This window comes from Ogataea philodendri, assembly GCF_020536065.1.
Source record: "Ogataea philodendri strain CBS6075 chromosome Unknown scaffold2, whole genome shotgun sequence".
Classification (NCBI taxonomy): domain Eukaryota; kingdom Fungi; phylum Ascomycota; class Pichiomycetes; order Pichiales; family Pichiaceae; genus Ogataea; species Ogataea philodendri.
The window spans coordinates 1,118,772-1,132,693 of NW_025764020.1; the positions used below are offsets into that span (position 1 = coordinate 1,118,772).

General features: G+C 48.4%; 13 protein-coding genes across 13 annotated transcripts; 6 read left to right on the forward strand and 7 right to left on the reverse strand.

The window, feature by feature from the left end:
- Positions 1–73: 73 nt before the first annotated feature.
- On the forward strand, positions 74–3,133 carry OGAPHI_004496 (uncharacterized protein; the record flags this gene model as incomplete). The annotated part of the gene is made up of 1 exon (XM_046205580.1): positions 74–3,133. The coding sequence occupies one exon, from the start codon at positions 74–76 to the stop codon at positions 3,131–3,133; it is 3,060 nt and encodes a 1,019-aa protein (XP_046061511.1).
- Positions 259–1,389, reverse strand: OGAPHI_004497 (uncharacterized protein; the record flags this gene model as incomplete). The annotated part of the gene is made up of 2 exons (XM_046205581.1): positions 259–544; positions 1,226–1,389. The coding sequence occupies 2 exons, from the start codon at positions 1,387–1,389 to the stop codon at positions 259–261; spliced, it is 450 nt and encodes a 149-aa protein (XP_046061512.1).
- OGAPHI_004498 (uncharacterized protein) lies at positions 1,490–2,959 on the reverse strand (the record flags this gene model as incomplete). The annotated part of the gene is made up of 3 exons (XM_046205584.1): positions 1,490–1,808; positions 2,327–2,468; positions 2,800–2,959. The coding sequence occupies 3 exons, from the start codon at positions 2,957–2,959 to the stop codon at positions 1,490–1,492; spliced, it is 621 nt and encodes a 206-aa protein (XP_046061513.1).
- Positions 3,134–3,144: 11 nt separating the features above from the next.
- OGAPHI_004499 (uncharacterized protein) lies at positions 3,145–6,807 on the reverse strand (the record flags this gene model as incomplete). The annotated part of the gene is made up of 1 exon (XM_046205585.1): positions 3,145–6,807. One exon carries the CDS (start codon positions 6,805–6,807, stop codon positions 3,145–3,147), a length of 3,663 nt encoding a protein of 1,220 aa, XP_046061514.1.
- Positions 4,346–4,600, forward strand: OGAPHI_004500 (uncharacterized protein; the record flags this gene model as incomplete). Its single annotated transcript, XM_046205586.1, has 1 exon — positions 4,346–4,600. One exon carries the CDS (start codon positions 4,346–4,348, stop codon positions 4,598–4,600), a length of 255 nt encoding a protein of 84 aa, XP_046061515.1.
- On the forward strand, positions 5,945–6,244 carry OGAPHI_004501 (uncharacterized protein; the record flags this gene model as incomplete). Its single annotated transcript, XM_046205587.1, has 1 exon — positions 5,945–6,244. One exon carries the CDS (start codon positions 5,945–5,947, stop codon positions 6,242–6,244), a length of 300 nt encoding a protein of 99 aa, XP_046061516.1.
- Positions 6,808–7,126: 319 nt separating the features above from the next.
- Positions 7,127–9,468, forward strand: OGAPHI_004502 (uncharacterized protein; the record flags this gene model as incomplete). The annotated part of the gene is made up of 3 exons (XM_046205588.1): positions 7,127–7,162; positions 7,483–8,765; positions 8,841–9,468. The coding sequence occupies 3 exons, from the start codon at positions 7,127–7,129 to the stop codon at positions 9,466–9,468; spliced, it is 1,947 nt and encodes a 648-aa protein (XP_046061517.1).
- OGAPHI_004503 (uncharacterized protein) lies at positions 8,430–8,804 on the reverse strand (the record flags this gene model as incomplete). Its single annotated transcript, XM_046205589.1, has 1 exon — positions 8,430–8,804. The coding sequence occupies one exon, from the start codon at positions 8,802–8,804 to the stop codon at positions 8,430–8,432; it is 375 nt and encodes a 124-aa protein (XP_046061518.1).
- A 15-nt stretch (positions 9,469–9,483) lies between the features above and the next one.
- Positions 9,484–9,921, reverse strand: OGAPHI_004504 (uncharacterized protein; the record flags this gene model as incomplete). Its single annotated transcript, XM_046205590.1, has 1 exon — positions 9,484–9,921. The coding sequence occupies one exon, from the start codon at positions 9,919–9,921 to the stop codon at positions 9,484–9,486; it is 438 nt and encodes a 145-aa protein (XP_046061519.1).
- Positions 9,922–10,181: 260 nt separating this feature from the next.
- On the reverse strand, positions 10,182–11,651 carry OGAPHI_004505 (uncharacterized protein; the record flags this gene model as incomplete). The annotated part of the gene is made up of 1 exon (XM_046205591.1): positions 10,182–11,651. The coding sequence occupies one exon, from the start codon at positions 11,649–11,651 to the stop codon at positions 10,182–10,184; it is 1,470 nt and encodes a 489-aa protein (XP_046061520.1).
- OGAPHI_004506 (uncharacterized protein) lies at positions 10,950–11,918 on the forward strand (the record flags this gene model as incomplete). The annotated part of the gene is made up of 2 exons (XM_046205592.1): positions 10,950–11,213; positions 11,703–11,918. 2 exons carry the CDS (start codon positions 10,950–10,952, stop codon positions 11,916–11,918), a joined length of 480 nt encoding a protein of 159 aa, XP_046061521.1.
- OGAPHI_004507 (uncharacterized protein) lies at positions 11,703–13,709 on the reverse strand (the record flags this gene model as incomplete). The annotated part of the gene is made up of 1 exon (XM_046205593.1): positions 11,703–13,709. The coding sequence occupies one exon, from the start codon at positions 13,707–13,709 to the stop codon at positions 11,703–11,705; it is 2,007 nt and encodes a 668-aa protein (XP_046061522.1).
- OGAPHI_004508 (uncharacterized protein) lies at positions 12,664–13,128 on the forward strand (the record flags this gene model as incomplete). The annotated part of the gene is made up of 1 exon (XM_046205595.1): positions 12,664–13,128. One exon carries the CDS (start codon positions 12,664–12,666, stop codon positions 13,126–13,128), a length of 465 nt encoding a protein of 154 aa, XP_046061523.1.
- Positions 13,710–13,922: the final 213 nt, after the last annotated feature.

A 13,922-nucleotide genomic window follows, 5' to 3' on the forward strand; every position in this document is an offset into this window, starting at 1 on the left:
ACTCTCTAATTACATAATGGCTGTAAGTTGTGAACCTGGGCGCGACAAATTACTAACAAGCAAGGACCAGAAAATGCAAGTCGATTCTCCGGTCGAAGAAACAATCGATGAGGGCCTTTACTCTCGTCAATTGTACGTGCTAGGAAAGGATGCCATGTTGAAGATGGCCTCCTCCAATGTGCTGATCATTGGACTGAAAGGTTTGGGAATTGAGATCGCAAAGAACGTCGCCTTGGCAGGTGTCAAGTCTTTGTCGATTTATGACCCTACTCCTGTCTCGCTGACTGACTTGTCTGCCCAGTTCTTCCTCACAGAGTCGGACATTGGAAAGTCCAGAGCGGAGGCTTCGTTGGCCAAGCTCTCCGAGCTCAACTCGTACGTTCCTATCTCTATTGTCTCAGAATTGACTCCCGAGTCGGTCTCCTCTTTCCAGGTGGTGGTCACCACAGAGACTCCGCTGGAGAAACAGCTCGAAATCAATGAGTTAACCCACTCAAAGGGCATCAGATACATCAACGCAGACATCAAGGGACTTGTGGGCCAACTGTTCGTTGACTTTGGCGATCAATTCACGGTCTACGACCCCAACGGAGAAGAACCACACATCGGTATCGTCTCAGACATCGAGAAAGATGGTACTGTGACAATGTTGGACGATACTAGACACGGTTTGGAAGATGGCGATTACGTCAAGTTTTCTGAGATTCAAGGTATCAGCAAGCTGAATGATGGAACACCTCACAAGATCAAGGTTCTGGGTCCATACGCCTACCAATTGCTGGACTTCGACCCAAGCTGGGGAACTTACGTCAAGGGAGGAATTTACACCCAGGTCAAGATGCCAACTCAAGTTTCCTTCCAAGACCTTGCGACTCAACTCAAGGCTCCTGAGTTTGTTTACTCCGATTTCGCTAAGATGGAAAGACCTCCTCAATTCCATCTTGGATTCCAGGCTTTACATGAATTCGAGAAATTGCATGGTGGACTCCCTAAACCTCATTCGGAAGCAGATGCTGCTGAAGTTGTCAGTCTGGTCAAACAATTGAGCTCAAAGTACCCTGAAATCCTTTCAGAAGGAGATGTGGATGAAGCTTTGATCAAGGAGCTTGCATATGGCTCGAGAGGTGAGTTGCCAGCAATGGTTGCTTTTTACGGTGGTCTGGTTGCCCAAGAAGTCTTGAAGGCTTGCTCGGGTAAGTTTGGTCCTGTTAAGCAATGGCTTTACTTTGATTCTTTGGAATCGCTTCCTGAGGATGAGAAATACGCCAGAACTGAAGAGTCCTGCAAGCCTATCAACTCCAGATACGACAACCAGATTGCTGTTTTTGGATTGGAATTCCAGAGAAAGATCGCAAATCTGAAGGTCTTCTTGGTTGGTTCCGGTGCCATTGGTTGTGAAATGCTCAAGAACTGGGCTATGATGGGTCTCGGTAGTGGACCAGAAGGAAAGATCTATTTGACCGATAATGACTCTATCGAAAAGTCCAATTTAAACAGACAATTCTTGTTCAGACCAAAAGATGTCGGAAAGAACAAGTCTGAGGTCTCTTCTCAAGCTGTCACTGTTATGAACCCAGACCTGAAGGGCAAAATCGAGCCTAAAGTTGACAAAGTTGGTCCTGACACGGAGGACATCTTCGACAACAAATTCTGGGAAAACCTCGACTTTGTTACCAACGCCTTGGATAATGTCGAGGCCAGAAGCTACGTTGACAGAAGATGTGTGTTCTTCAAGAAGCCTTTGCTTGAATCGGGTACTTTGGGAACCAAGGGTAACACTCAGGTTGTGATTCCAAACTTGACCGAGTCTTACTCCTCTTCACAAGATCCACCAGAAAAATCCATCCCACTTTGTACATTAAGATCGTTCCCTAACAAGATCGATCACACGATTGCTTGGGCCAAGTCTTTGTTCCAAGGATACTTTTCAGACGCTCCAGAAAACGTCAACTTATATCTTTCGCAACCAAATTTCGTTGAGAGCACCTTGAAGCAAAGCGGTGACGTGAAGGGAATTTTGGAATCCATCAGTGCTTACTTGACTACAGACAGACCATACACCTTTGACGACTGTATCAAATGGTCCAGAAGAAAGTTTGAAGACACCTTCAATCACGATATTCAGCAGTTGCTTTACAACTTCCCTAAAGACGCTAAGACTTCTTCAGGTGCGCCATTTTGGTCTGGTCCAAAGAGGGCTCCAGATCCATTGGTTTTTGATATCAATAACGAAGATCATTTCCATTACATTGTTGCAGGTGCCAACCTGCTGGCCTATGTTTACGGACTCAAGGGCGACCAAGGGGAACCTGACAAGTCTCACTACGAAGCTGTGCTATCCAGTATTTCCTTGGAACCATTCAAGCCACTGTCAGATGTGAAGATCCAAGCCAATGACAGCGATCCTGATCCAAACGCAGGTGCTGTTTTGGACCAAGGAGCAATTGAAAAGCTTGCCGCTTCTTTGCCTACTGCCTCTTCCCTGGCTGGATACAGACTGAACGCTGTTGAGTTCGAAAAGGATGATGACACTAACCACCATATTGAGTTTATCACAGCTGCCTCCAACTGCCGTGCTTTGAACTATCACATCGAGACTGCTGACCGGTCAAAGACCAAGTTCATTGCCGGAAAGATCATTCCAGCCATTGCGACTACCACCGCTTCGGTTACTGGATTGGTCTGCTTGGAACTATACAAAGTGGTTGACCACAAGACCGACATCGAAAAGTACAAGAATGGTTTCATCAACCTTGCTCTTCCGTTCTTTGGATTCTCGGAGCCAATCCAGTCTCCTACGGACCAGTACAACAACAAAAAGTTTGATAGAATTTGGGATAGATTTGATGTCTATGGAAATATCACTTTGGAAGAGCTGCTCAAGCATTTCAAAGAGAAGGAAGGACTGGAGATTACAATGCTGTCTCACGGAGTGTCTCTTTTGTACGGATCTTTCCATCCTCCAAGCAAAGTGAAAGCAAGATTGCCATTAAAGTTGACTGATCTCATTGAGTCTGTGTCCAAGAAGCCTGTTCCGGAACACGAAAAAACGTTGATTTTCGAGATTTGTTGCGATGACGAGCAAGGCGAGGATGTTGAGGTGCCTTACATCTGTGTCCATTTAGTCAAATGAGCAAATCATGTTTAGTTTATTAGCTGGTAAAACAAGCTTTTCTTGTTCATGAGTTGTGCGTAGCTTCCTTTTTCTTTCACAATCCCGTCCTCCATGTATGCTATCCAGTCCGACACCTGCATCAGTTCCTTTTGGTGGCTGATGATGATAATGGTCACGTGACTCTTCAGTCTTTGCAGGACATGAGCAATGTTTTGGGTGTTTTCGGGGTCCAGATGCGAAGTGCACTCATCGAGAACCAGGATCTTTGGCGATCTGATCAAAGCTCGCGCAATGCACAGTCTCTGCAGCTGTCCGCCCGAGATGAGCAAGTTGGAAGAGCCGCCAATGCGAGTGTCCAGTTTATCTGGCAATTCTCTGACAAAGGTGGCCAAGTCCACGAGCTCTAGCACAGAATAGATCTGTTCAGTGGTGACTGGCTTCTCCAAATTGTACTTGAGGTTTTCCTCGATGGTGCCGTCGAAAAAGTAGTGTTCTTGAGTGACCACAGAGACCATCGACTTGAACGCATCCATGTTGATTTGGCTGATATCTGTTCCTGCCACTCTGAGAACTCCGCCTTGAACAGGATACAGTCTTAGAAGAAGACTCAGAACGGTGGACTTACCACACCCAGACTTACCGACCAGACAGCTTATCTGGTTGGGCATGAATGAGATGTTGAAGTTGGAAAGCACGTTGGTGTTGGAGTTTGGATAGGAGAATTGGACGTTCTGGAAGCGGAAGACCGATTTGGAGCTTGAAAGTTTTGGAGTCACCGAGCCAGAAAACTCCTGGTCGTTGTTTGGTAGCTGTAAAAGCGAGGAGAGCTTGCCGAAAGCAGCAAGTCCCTTGTTGAGGCTCGGAGACGAGGAGAGCAAAGACGAGATGTAGCCGGTGGAGAACATGATCAGGGTGATAACCTGCATCATTTGAACCAGAGTGATGGATTTCTTGGAGACCAGTTTGATTCCGTAGTAGAGCATCACTCCTTGCGAAAGATAGATGACAATGTTCTGGATGGATATGGCCAGGGAAATGATGATGGCACGTTTTTTTCCTGCTGCGGTGACCAAGTCCATATTGCAGTTGAATTTGATCTGGAAGTAGTCGCGCAAGTTGAGACAGATCACCGTCTTCATTCCGACCACGCATTCGTGGACCACGGCTTCTACCTTATCGGTAGACTGTTTGTACGCGTCTTCGTACTTTTGGAGCAGCATAGAGAAGAGCATGGAAAAGATGACAAACAGCGGCGCAAAACTGAACCCAACAAGTGCAAGGTTCCAGCAGACTATGAGTGACCAGACCATGGCCACGAGTGCAAGAGCAATTATAGCCAGGATCTGGCTGGGCAGGTCGGAAATGACAGTACGCAGATCTCTTGTGTCGTTTATTAACAGGGACGATATCTGGCTGGGCTGCACTCTTTGGAACCATGTTGCTGGTTGTCTGAGAATCTTGGAAAAAGCTTTCTGCTTCAGTTGATCAACGACTGTTTCGGAGCATTTGTTTAAAATGTATTTGGAAGCAAACAGTGTGAATCCGTCCAACAAAGCAATGGCGATCAGCACAACGGCCCATTTGCGCAAATATCCATCTGAGACGGACCCGCCAATGTGCACAATCCCAACAATCAGCTTTGAGAGAAAGAAAGAGAACAAAGGCGTCATTGAAGAATTGGCCACTGTAAGCAGGTTGCCAGAGACGTACATCAGGATCCAGGACAGCTTCTGTGTTCTCCACAGTTGGTAAAAAAGCTGCAACGGGCTGATCTTCTTGGTCTCCTGGCTTTCAATATCATTCAAAGCTGTAAAAGTAGTCTCCTGCTCGGTTTCTTCCTCCTGCTGCTCAAACGGATTCTCAGGAACAACTTTCTGAAATTGAAGCTGTGCAAATTTGGACTCTTTCTTCAGCAAGTTGATTTTTGTATCCTGCTCAACCACTCTACCGCCATCCATAACAACAACATGATCGTTATCGTTGATCTCAGAGTACTCGTGAGTCAACACAATGACCTGTCTGTCTCGACGCCATTTTCTGATTCTTTCTAAAATCAGCATCCGTTGAGTGTAGTCAATGGCTGACAGACTCTCGTCCATAATCAGAATAGGAGTATCTCTGAGAACGGCTCTAGCAATCGCTAGTCGTTGCTTTTGTCCTCCGCTGAGTGAAACTGCGTCTTCTCCGCTGCCAAGTTTGGTTTCTAGCCCGTTTGGTAGCGTGTCTATGAATTGGTCGAGAGACGACAGCTGCAGTGCTCTCTGCAAAGACCGGGAACTCACTGGCCCTTTAGACGCTAACGTTAGGTTTTCTCTGATCGTCCCGTCAAACAAGGTGCACTGTTGGTGAACAAGCGTAATTTGGGTAGCTAGCCAGCTGGTGTCCAGCCGAGAAACGTCGTAATCGTCAATGGTGATCTTTCCCCGAAATTCGTAGAGTCCGAGCAGCAGAGAGGCCAGTGTCGATTTACCAGAACCGGAACGGCCAACAATGAACATCATGCTACTTGGAGGAATGGCTAAAGTCACGTCTGCAAGCCCCCACTCTTTTCTAGTTGGATACCTGAACGACACACCAGAGATCCGAATTTCGCCCTTGATATCGTGTTTGGGCTCAAATCCTGGATAGTATGACTGTCGAGACCATTCAATGGTGTCGAAAACTTTCCTCAGCGACTCCTTGGCGGTCTTGAGTCCCACGAGCTGCGTGGACACGTTTGAAAAAACACGTGACACGTTCAAGCAGGAGTAGAAGCACGAGATAACGTCACCGGACGAGTTGAGGTTATGTCTGACCAGAAATGAGCCGTACCAGAAGCTCTGTATGAACATGGTCAAGGCCAAGAACTTGATTATACCCGTGTTGATGCTCATGAACAGTTTGATTTTCATAAAGCTCTGCGAGGCCAGTTTAAGTGCGGTTGCAATATTTTGTTTCTCCAGTGACTGGGCTCCAGATAGCTTCACCCAGAAGTACGAGAGCAAGTTCCATTCTGTCACCTTGATAGCGTTTGCACAGTGGGAGTTTTCGTGGTTGGTATGGACTCCAATGAAAAAGCCCCATATTCCAGTGACCAACACGATCACTGGGATAGTTGCCAGCACCAGAAGCGTCATGCGCCAGGAATAGTAAAAGCTGAGGACCAATAAGGATATTATCGTTGTCACAGACTTGATAAACATCTCCAGACACTCAGAAACACCAGACCGGTACTCCTCTATGCATCTGTTGATTTGGATAAGGTTCGAGTTGAGATCTGATGTCTTGTCGAACCATTCGAGCTCTTTGCCTAGTAGACACTCGAGCACCTGTGTGCGACACCTTTTCTGCTGGCGCTCGCCAACAACAAGAAACAAGGCTAGTCCGAGCCAGCTGAATAGCGTGGAGCCAAGACCAACGAATATCACTCCGAAACAGAACCATTCGACGTCTTTGATGAAATCGGAAGCTGACGAGTAGTCGTTCTTGGCAAATTGTTGCAGTTTGTCAAAGACCTTTGACAGCAGTATTGTCACCGCTGCTGGGACCAATGATGCCAAAACTGTAAATATGGTAGCCAGTGCAAGCAGCCAGCAGTCTTTTTTCTTAACAAAGGTGAATAAGCTGGATTTTTGCGATCTAACTGGCGCTCTGGGTATGTCCAGAAACGTCTCAACGGTCACAGGTGACCCATATAGCTCTTTTTCGTCCATATGCGATCATTTTAGAGGGATCATTTGGAGTTTATATTCTCCTTGACAGATTGTTTGAACCCGAGATTTCCTAATTAGGAGCATCAATGGAGACACCCGAGACCACATCTCACACCCACACCCATAAAAAATTTGCCAGTTGGAAAAAAAGTACCCAAAAGCTTTAACCACCATTGTACTTGAGGTTCAACACTAACGATCGAGTTGGAGACCCAACTGTGTTGTTAGTGACCATCTAAATGATGAAAAATCTGATAGGGACAACTGATTCCAGTGATGATAGTTGTTGGAATATAGATAGATAGTAATTTTCTGAAAGATGGACCCAATTGGAGCCCCAATTGGGACCCAAGTGGTATGGTGGAAGCAACATTAACGGTAAACCGGTTGTAGTAAATCACATTTTTAACCAATTTGTAGCAGTATTTCCGCAGAAGAAAGTATATTTATTTTGCAACCCCTGTGAACAGTATACAAACTGATTTGATACCGCAAGATAGGTTAAGGATTTTTATTTTTCCTATTAATTAATTTGACGTCCTTATGAATCAGGGTTGGATATTGATTCTTCTGACCGCCGTCACCACCATATCCGGGTGTGCGGTGGTCTATACTGATTCCATCTACCGTTTGCTGTTTCCCCGGCTGTACAGGAATCATCCCTTTGTTATACAGAAAAACACCTCCTTTTTAGTTGCCACATTGTCACTAAGTTCGGGCAGTTTGCTGTTTACATCCTTGAACAGACTGCTTCCCCAGTCGTCCAAGTACTTCAGCCGGACCAGTTTATCTGAAACGCACCCGCAACTGCCGCAGATCTTGATGGTGTTGTTCTTCTTTGTTGGAATCATATGCTGCTCACTTCTCAATCTGGTGATTCATTTCTTCACCAACGAGAGCATCGTCCATTGCGTGCACGACGAGGAGCACGGCAGCGATACGTCGAGTCTTCCGGAGATGCAACATGTCAACGAGACAACCCCGTTGCTGGACTGTTCCAAGAAGATCCACGACCACTCAACTTCCTCAGATAACCTGCACCACCACTCAGCCCCGCACGATATCCACTCGCATCCGTCTTTGGAGCCAAAGAAGATGTCATTGGTGGACATGTCGCTCAAGACGCTGAAGGGCAAAGAATTAGAGGGCCAATGCTTGGGTAGTATTGATGCCTGTCAAGATGAGTTGATTGCTCGTCACAAATTGCACGACGGAAAAGGTCTCACCCACGAGGACCTACATTTCTGCACTCTTCCAAGTCAGGAAAACCTCATGTTCTTCACCAAGGACAGAGAGATGATCGTCCAGAAAAGCGACATTTGCTCTCGATTCCCGGAACTCGAGGTGAATTCTCCTCTTTTGGTGGACGACGTGGAGTCGGGCTCGCTCCATAACAAGATCAGCCACAAAGACTTCTCCAAATTCAAGAGTCACAGCACGCACTCGTTGCAGGATCACCACTCCCACGAGCACTTCCATAACAACAACGATCTGTCGTACGGCGAGCACCACCACCACCATATTCAGACTCCTCTTTCCAAGCTGTTGTCCATCGGTCTCCAGACGGTCCTGGCAATCACTTTGCATAAGTTCCCCGAAGGGTTTATCATGTACTCCACATCTCAGGCCGATCCTAACTTGGGTATCGCTATTTTCCTGTCCATGTTCATCCACAACTTTGTGGAAGGATTTACCATGACTCTGCCACTATCCATTGCGTTGAACAGCAAGTCACGGGCATTTTTCATCAGTGGAATCTTGGGTGCTTGCGCCCAGCCCATTGGAGCGTTGCTGGGATGGGTCGTGTTCAAAGGAGACATGAACCTGGACCTGGACGCCAATCTGCTGCTGTTTGGGTCGCTGATCGCATTGACTTCTGGATTTTTAACGTTCATCGGGTTCCAGATGGTTGCTAGTGCGGTCGGGTTTGGTGGCCAACAAGAGAAGGTGCTTGCTTGGTCATTTTTGGGCATCCTTTTAATCTGCGTTAGCAACATACTTATAGCTATTTGAACTAATCGACGCGTCGCCAGTCTGTCAAATAATAAAAGTAAACTGGAATTTATTTTGTTCGGTATGGGTCAAAAGACAAGTAAGCTAAATAAAGAAGACATCTCGTCGCTCCGCCAGGAAACCAAGTTTTCCGCCAGAGAACTGCAGCAATGGTATAAAGGGTTCTCGCGTGATGTGCCGAACGGCCAATTATCCAAGGAGGAATTCATCAAGATTCACAAGCAGTTTTACCCATTTGGAGACCCCACGGAGTTTTCCATGTACGCGTTCGAGGCCTTCGACACTAGTTACAAGGGGTACATCGATTTCCACAGCTTTATTGTGTCGCTCAGTTTGGCCTCGCGGGGCGCGATCGAGGATAAGTTGAAGTGGTCGTTCAAGATATACGACAGAGACCACGACGGATCCATCAGCTACAAAGACCTTTTAACCGTCATTAGAAGCATCTATAGAATGGTGGGGACCAGCACTATGCGATTGGATGAGGATGAGGCGACTCCCGAGCTCAAGGCCACTAAAATATGGCGAGGTTTTGGCAAAGACATGCAAAACTCACAAGATGTAATTTCCCTTGGCGAATTCACCGACTACAAAAACCTTGGGCCCGAGGTGCTCGAGGCTCTCAACCTATACAACGATCTAGTGTGACTTGCTCAAACCATATCAAAATCTTTCTGCTGTCCAGACGGCAGCTTTGCATGTGACCTTAATGGTCTCGGTCAACAACCAGTATGGTCTGGCTTTTTTCGAGTCGTGCTCAATTGCAGTGTCCAAATGCTCTAGCTCCTCATCTCTGAAGACTTTTATAGTGTCTTTCATATACTTAATGTCCGCTGAATCCGACACCTTGTCGCTGTTAATCTCCTCAATATCATTGAACCCGTTGCTCAGAACACGCAATTGCTGGTTATAGTGATTTCCAATTACAGTTTCCACCGCCTCGGTGCATGCCATGGCACCTTCTTTGCCCAGCAATCCTGTGAACAGTCCCATGGCAAACGCACCGGCCTTCCACGCAGGAGTCAGCAACGACGGCCGGACACGGTGGTCCACCTGCAGTCGGTTGAAAGTGTTGTGGTGGTGCACCTCCTGGTCCCACATGTGTTTTAGCACCGGCTTGAGACTGGGCTTGTGCGAGAGAGCCATGTACTGGCCCGCGTAGATCAGGTCCGCCCCGAGCTCTCCCGCCTGGTCCACGCGGACCACTCGGCTGAGATACGCGCTCTGTGCGGGCGAAAGCGCCTTGTGTGTGCTCTGGAACCGTTTAAAGACAACCGTACGCATTGGTTCTCGCTTCAAGTTTTATCATGTCACTATTAAATATATTCGACTCTGCCAATAATAATTGCGTGCACCGTAGCTCATCTGGTTTTTGTCGATTTAAACACTGGCATGTCGTCGTCGTCGTCGAGCTCTATCCGGCGCGTGAACATGTCCAGACCAGAACCAGCAGGACGCTTGCGCGAGCCAAAATCAAACTCCTTGTCCAGTTCCGGAATGGTCTGGTTCTCCAGCTGGATTCCTTCACGAGTCTGTGCAGAGTTGTAGCTGGACGGTTTTAGACGAACGTACGAGGCCGTGGCGTCAAACACCACATCGCGCTCCTCTCTGTTCGATGACTTGCGGAAGTTCGAGTAATCCTTGCGGTCGCGCCACTTCGGATCGCTGCCCCGGTACGTTTGCGGCTGGTACTCCTTGATCTCGAACTTCATCTTGGTGACCCTCGCGGGCGGCGTCTCGTCCTCTACCTCCTTTGGCTGGCTGTCGACCTTGATCCGTTTGGCCTCTTTCAGGACCCCGACCAGCGGCGTGCTCGTGGGCTTAACTGGGCCTGCCACCATCGCGTCGTCAGATTCGGGGGCCAGCTCCCCAAACGAGTCTTGCTCGTTGTTCGACAGCAAACCGGTCCGCGAGTTGAACGTCTGCTGGAACTGGCTCACCTCGCGTGGGACCGTTGGCGGAACCTCAGGAGGCACAGAGCTTTGTGTATCGGTTCTGATCACCTCGAAATCGTCGATATTGGGCAAGTACTTCTGTGACGAACCCAGGCTTCCAAAAGAACGCTTACTCCTCCGTTGCAAAGTGGGTTGCACCTGTTGCACCTCCTCCATTTCCACATCCGGATCAAAATGCAGAAACCTGCCGATCTCGGTAGTTTCATCGACTGCCCTGTAGCCTTCAGCATCTTCCTTGTACCAGGAGAAGCAAAAGATAACTTGCTCGCCAGGCACGGCTTGTCTTACACGCATACCACCAAGCCCGCGGATATCATCATACGTGCGTCCGGTGGCCGCAATCTCCACCGGCTCCTCAACCCAGACAGAGTCGAAATCTGCCTTCATATTGGCAACGTTGATCCGTTGCAACCAGCTGCGTTCCATCACACAGACCCCGTAGTTCCCGCGGCACACCTCCAGCACCTGCTCAATGGTCTCTGTGCCGGCAAGAAAATAGTGTGTTAGCCCGCGATCACGCACGGCGGCCAAACCCCTGAGCTGCGAGAACTCTTCGGTCACCACCACCTCCTTCCAACTGGCGCTGATTGTGAATGTTTTGCCGCGAACCTCGACTTTTCCAGCTTCACCACCAAAGCTGAACGACTGCTCGTGCTCCAAAGGCACGCCGTTGACTTCCACAGCCATATGCTTGGGACGAGGACAAACGTTCGCCACATGTAAAACGCCTTCCTTCACTGTCAGCGAGATCTCCAGCCGCGAAACAGCTTTGTGGGGAACGTAGAAATCGGCATCTTTCTTCCGCCCAACCAGGTACGTCTCCACGGGAGCCAGTAAGTGTCTCTTGTTGTCTTCAGAGAAATGGGCTATCCACATGACATTATTTTTGAATAATATTTACTGATTATGTAATTTTTCTCGTTGCAGCTACGCGATCTGTTTGAGATTCTGGTAAAACCTCACCACGTCGTCGCTGACACGGATGCGTTTCTCGTCAAAGTTGACGATTTGGAGGTTTGCAGTGTCGACGCATCGACTGAGAGCCACGTAGACTTGTCCCTTCTCGAAGATCTTGGTCAGATCCACCTTCACTCTCTTGAGAGTCTGTCCTTGGGATTTGTGGATCGACAGGGCCCAGGATAGCAGAATCGGCAGCTGTTCACGGGCCAGCTCGCTGTTGGACTCGGGCGAAAACGGAACAGGCTCGATCAAGCGCATAGTGTTGTGCGAGAACTTGACAACAGGAAAAACATCAGAAAGACTCGTGTTTCTGGCCATTCTGATCATCTCCTTGGCCAGCTCGGTCTCGCCCCTGCTGTCGTAATTAGTGGCCAGAAACTCGCTGTACATCATCTCGTCCTCTGCCGAGGGGCGGTTGCCAATGAATCGCGAAGCCATTGTCAGTAAATCGGTATGCATCGTTCTCTCGTACTCTTTGAAAGTGTTGGTGAACAACATCCACAGAGCCATGTCGCAGAAACAAACAATCTTGCCAATCGACCCGTTCACCAGCTGCGGGTCTTCTGGGTCGTTCTTTAAATACATCACCTGAGCACCTTCTTTCAGATGTAGCACTTTTGCACACATCAGCCCGTCCAGCTGCTTGATCAAGAACTCAGGGTTGGGAATATGGGGAGGAACAGTATCCCTGCTATGGAAGGGGTACAGTCGGCCAGGCAACGAGTTAAGCCGGTCCATGTTTGCGCGATCCACCTCCTCTCTGGTGGGGTACAGCTCTGTAGGATAAATACCGTCGGTGTAGGTGAGTGGTCTCTCCAGTTTTTTAAACCTTTGCTTGATCTCGTTGGACAAGTGGCCAATTCTCAGCGCATTCAGCATCTCGATTAGGTCCGAGTCGTCTTTCTGTCTGAAAACCTTGGTCAACAGAATGGTTTCGTCAATGCACTCTTTCCAGCCCTGCGCATCAAAACAGAATTTGGCAGCTCCCGTTTTACTTAAAGAAACAGGCGGGAGCTGGAAAAAATCTCCCGTCAACACCAACTGGATCCCGCCGAATGGCTTGCTATTACCACGGATTTGCTTTGCTATCTCATTCAGTTTATCGAAAAAGATCGAGTCGATCATCGATAGCTCGTCAATGATCAAAACCCGGGTTCCCTTCCAACGGTCCACGACGGCCCTTTTGCTTCTGATTTTGCCAACCAGCTTGTGCACGGGTTCCGACCCAAGCCCAATTCCAGAGAACCGGTTCAAAGTCGTGCCCTCGATGTTGGTGGCAGCAAGTCCGGTGGACGCCGTCACGGCAATCGTGCTGGAACCGTACCGGTTCTTGAGTCTCTTGATCAGCTCCCGCAGCAGGAACGATTTACCTGTACCTGCGGAACCCGTATAAAATATGTTTTTGCGCTCGTTCAACACCATTTCGATGACTTTCCGCTGTTCTGTCGACAACATGTCGCCGGCCGAAGAGCTGGACGAGGAGCCCAGTTTGCTCTGACTGCGGGGGTTGGAGATTTTCTTCATACCAAAAGTCGACCACGGCAGGGCGCGTTGTCGCGACACAGTCACGGGTCTGCGAGACGTTAAGCTGATGGCGTTGACGTGCTCCACCTTGCTTCGGCCGCCAGAAACGTCGATTTGGGTCGATTCGAACCGTCTCTTTTCGATCGGTTTCATATGCTTAAAGCTGGACGGCTGCGACGACTGTTCCAGCCCGTGGTCCTGTACGTCGACGGCAAAGCTACCAGAAGAAACGGATCTGGCCAACTTGGCCTTTTTCGAGGCATTTTCCTTATCATCAAGCGAGCTAACGCCATCAGACAAGATCCGCTTTTCCTTTTGGAGGCTAGAAAACAGGTCGTGTTGTTTCGGCTCTTGGCGAGGCTTGGACGAGCTGATAAACGACGCCAGCGTCGACTGCTTGGCGGGCTTCTGCTTGCCCGAGCTCGTGCCCCTCTGAGAAATATTGAACATGTAGAAGCGTATGCGGGATGGATTGTTTACAGCTTGGAAAAAAATAATAATCTGTAGGCGACGCGTTCGGAAAAAAGACGATAGTCGCGCGAGCGTCTATGTATGCAGCGAATGTTTTCTTAAAAGAGCTCAATCGCTTATTTGGAAATATTGCATAAAAAAGGAATATTTTAACACCCCTATTGTTCGTAAGCAGTGGTTGGTGCTTTCACT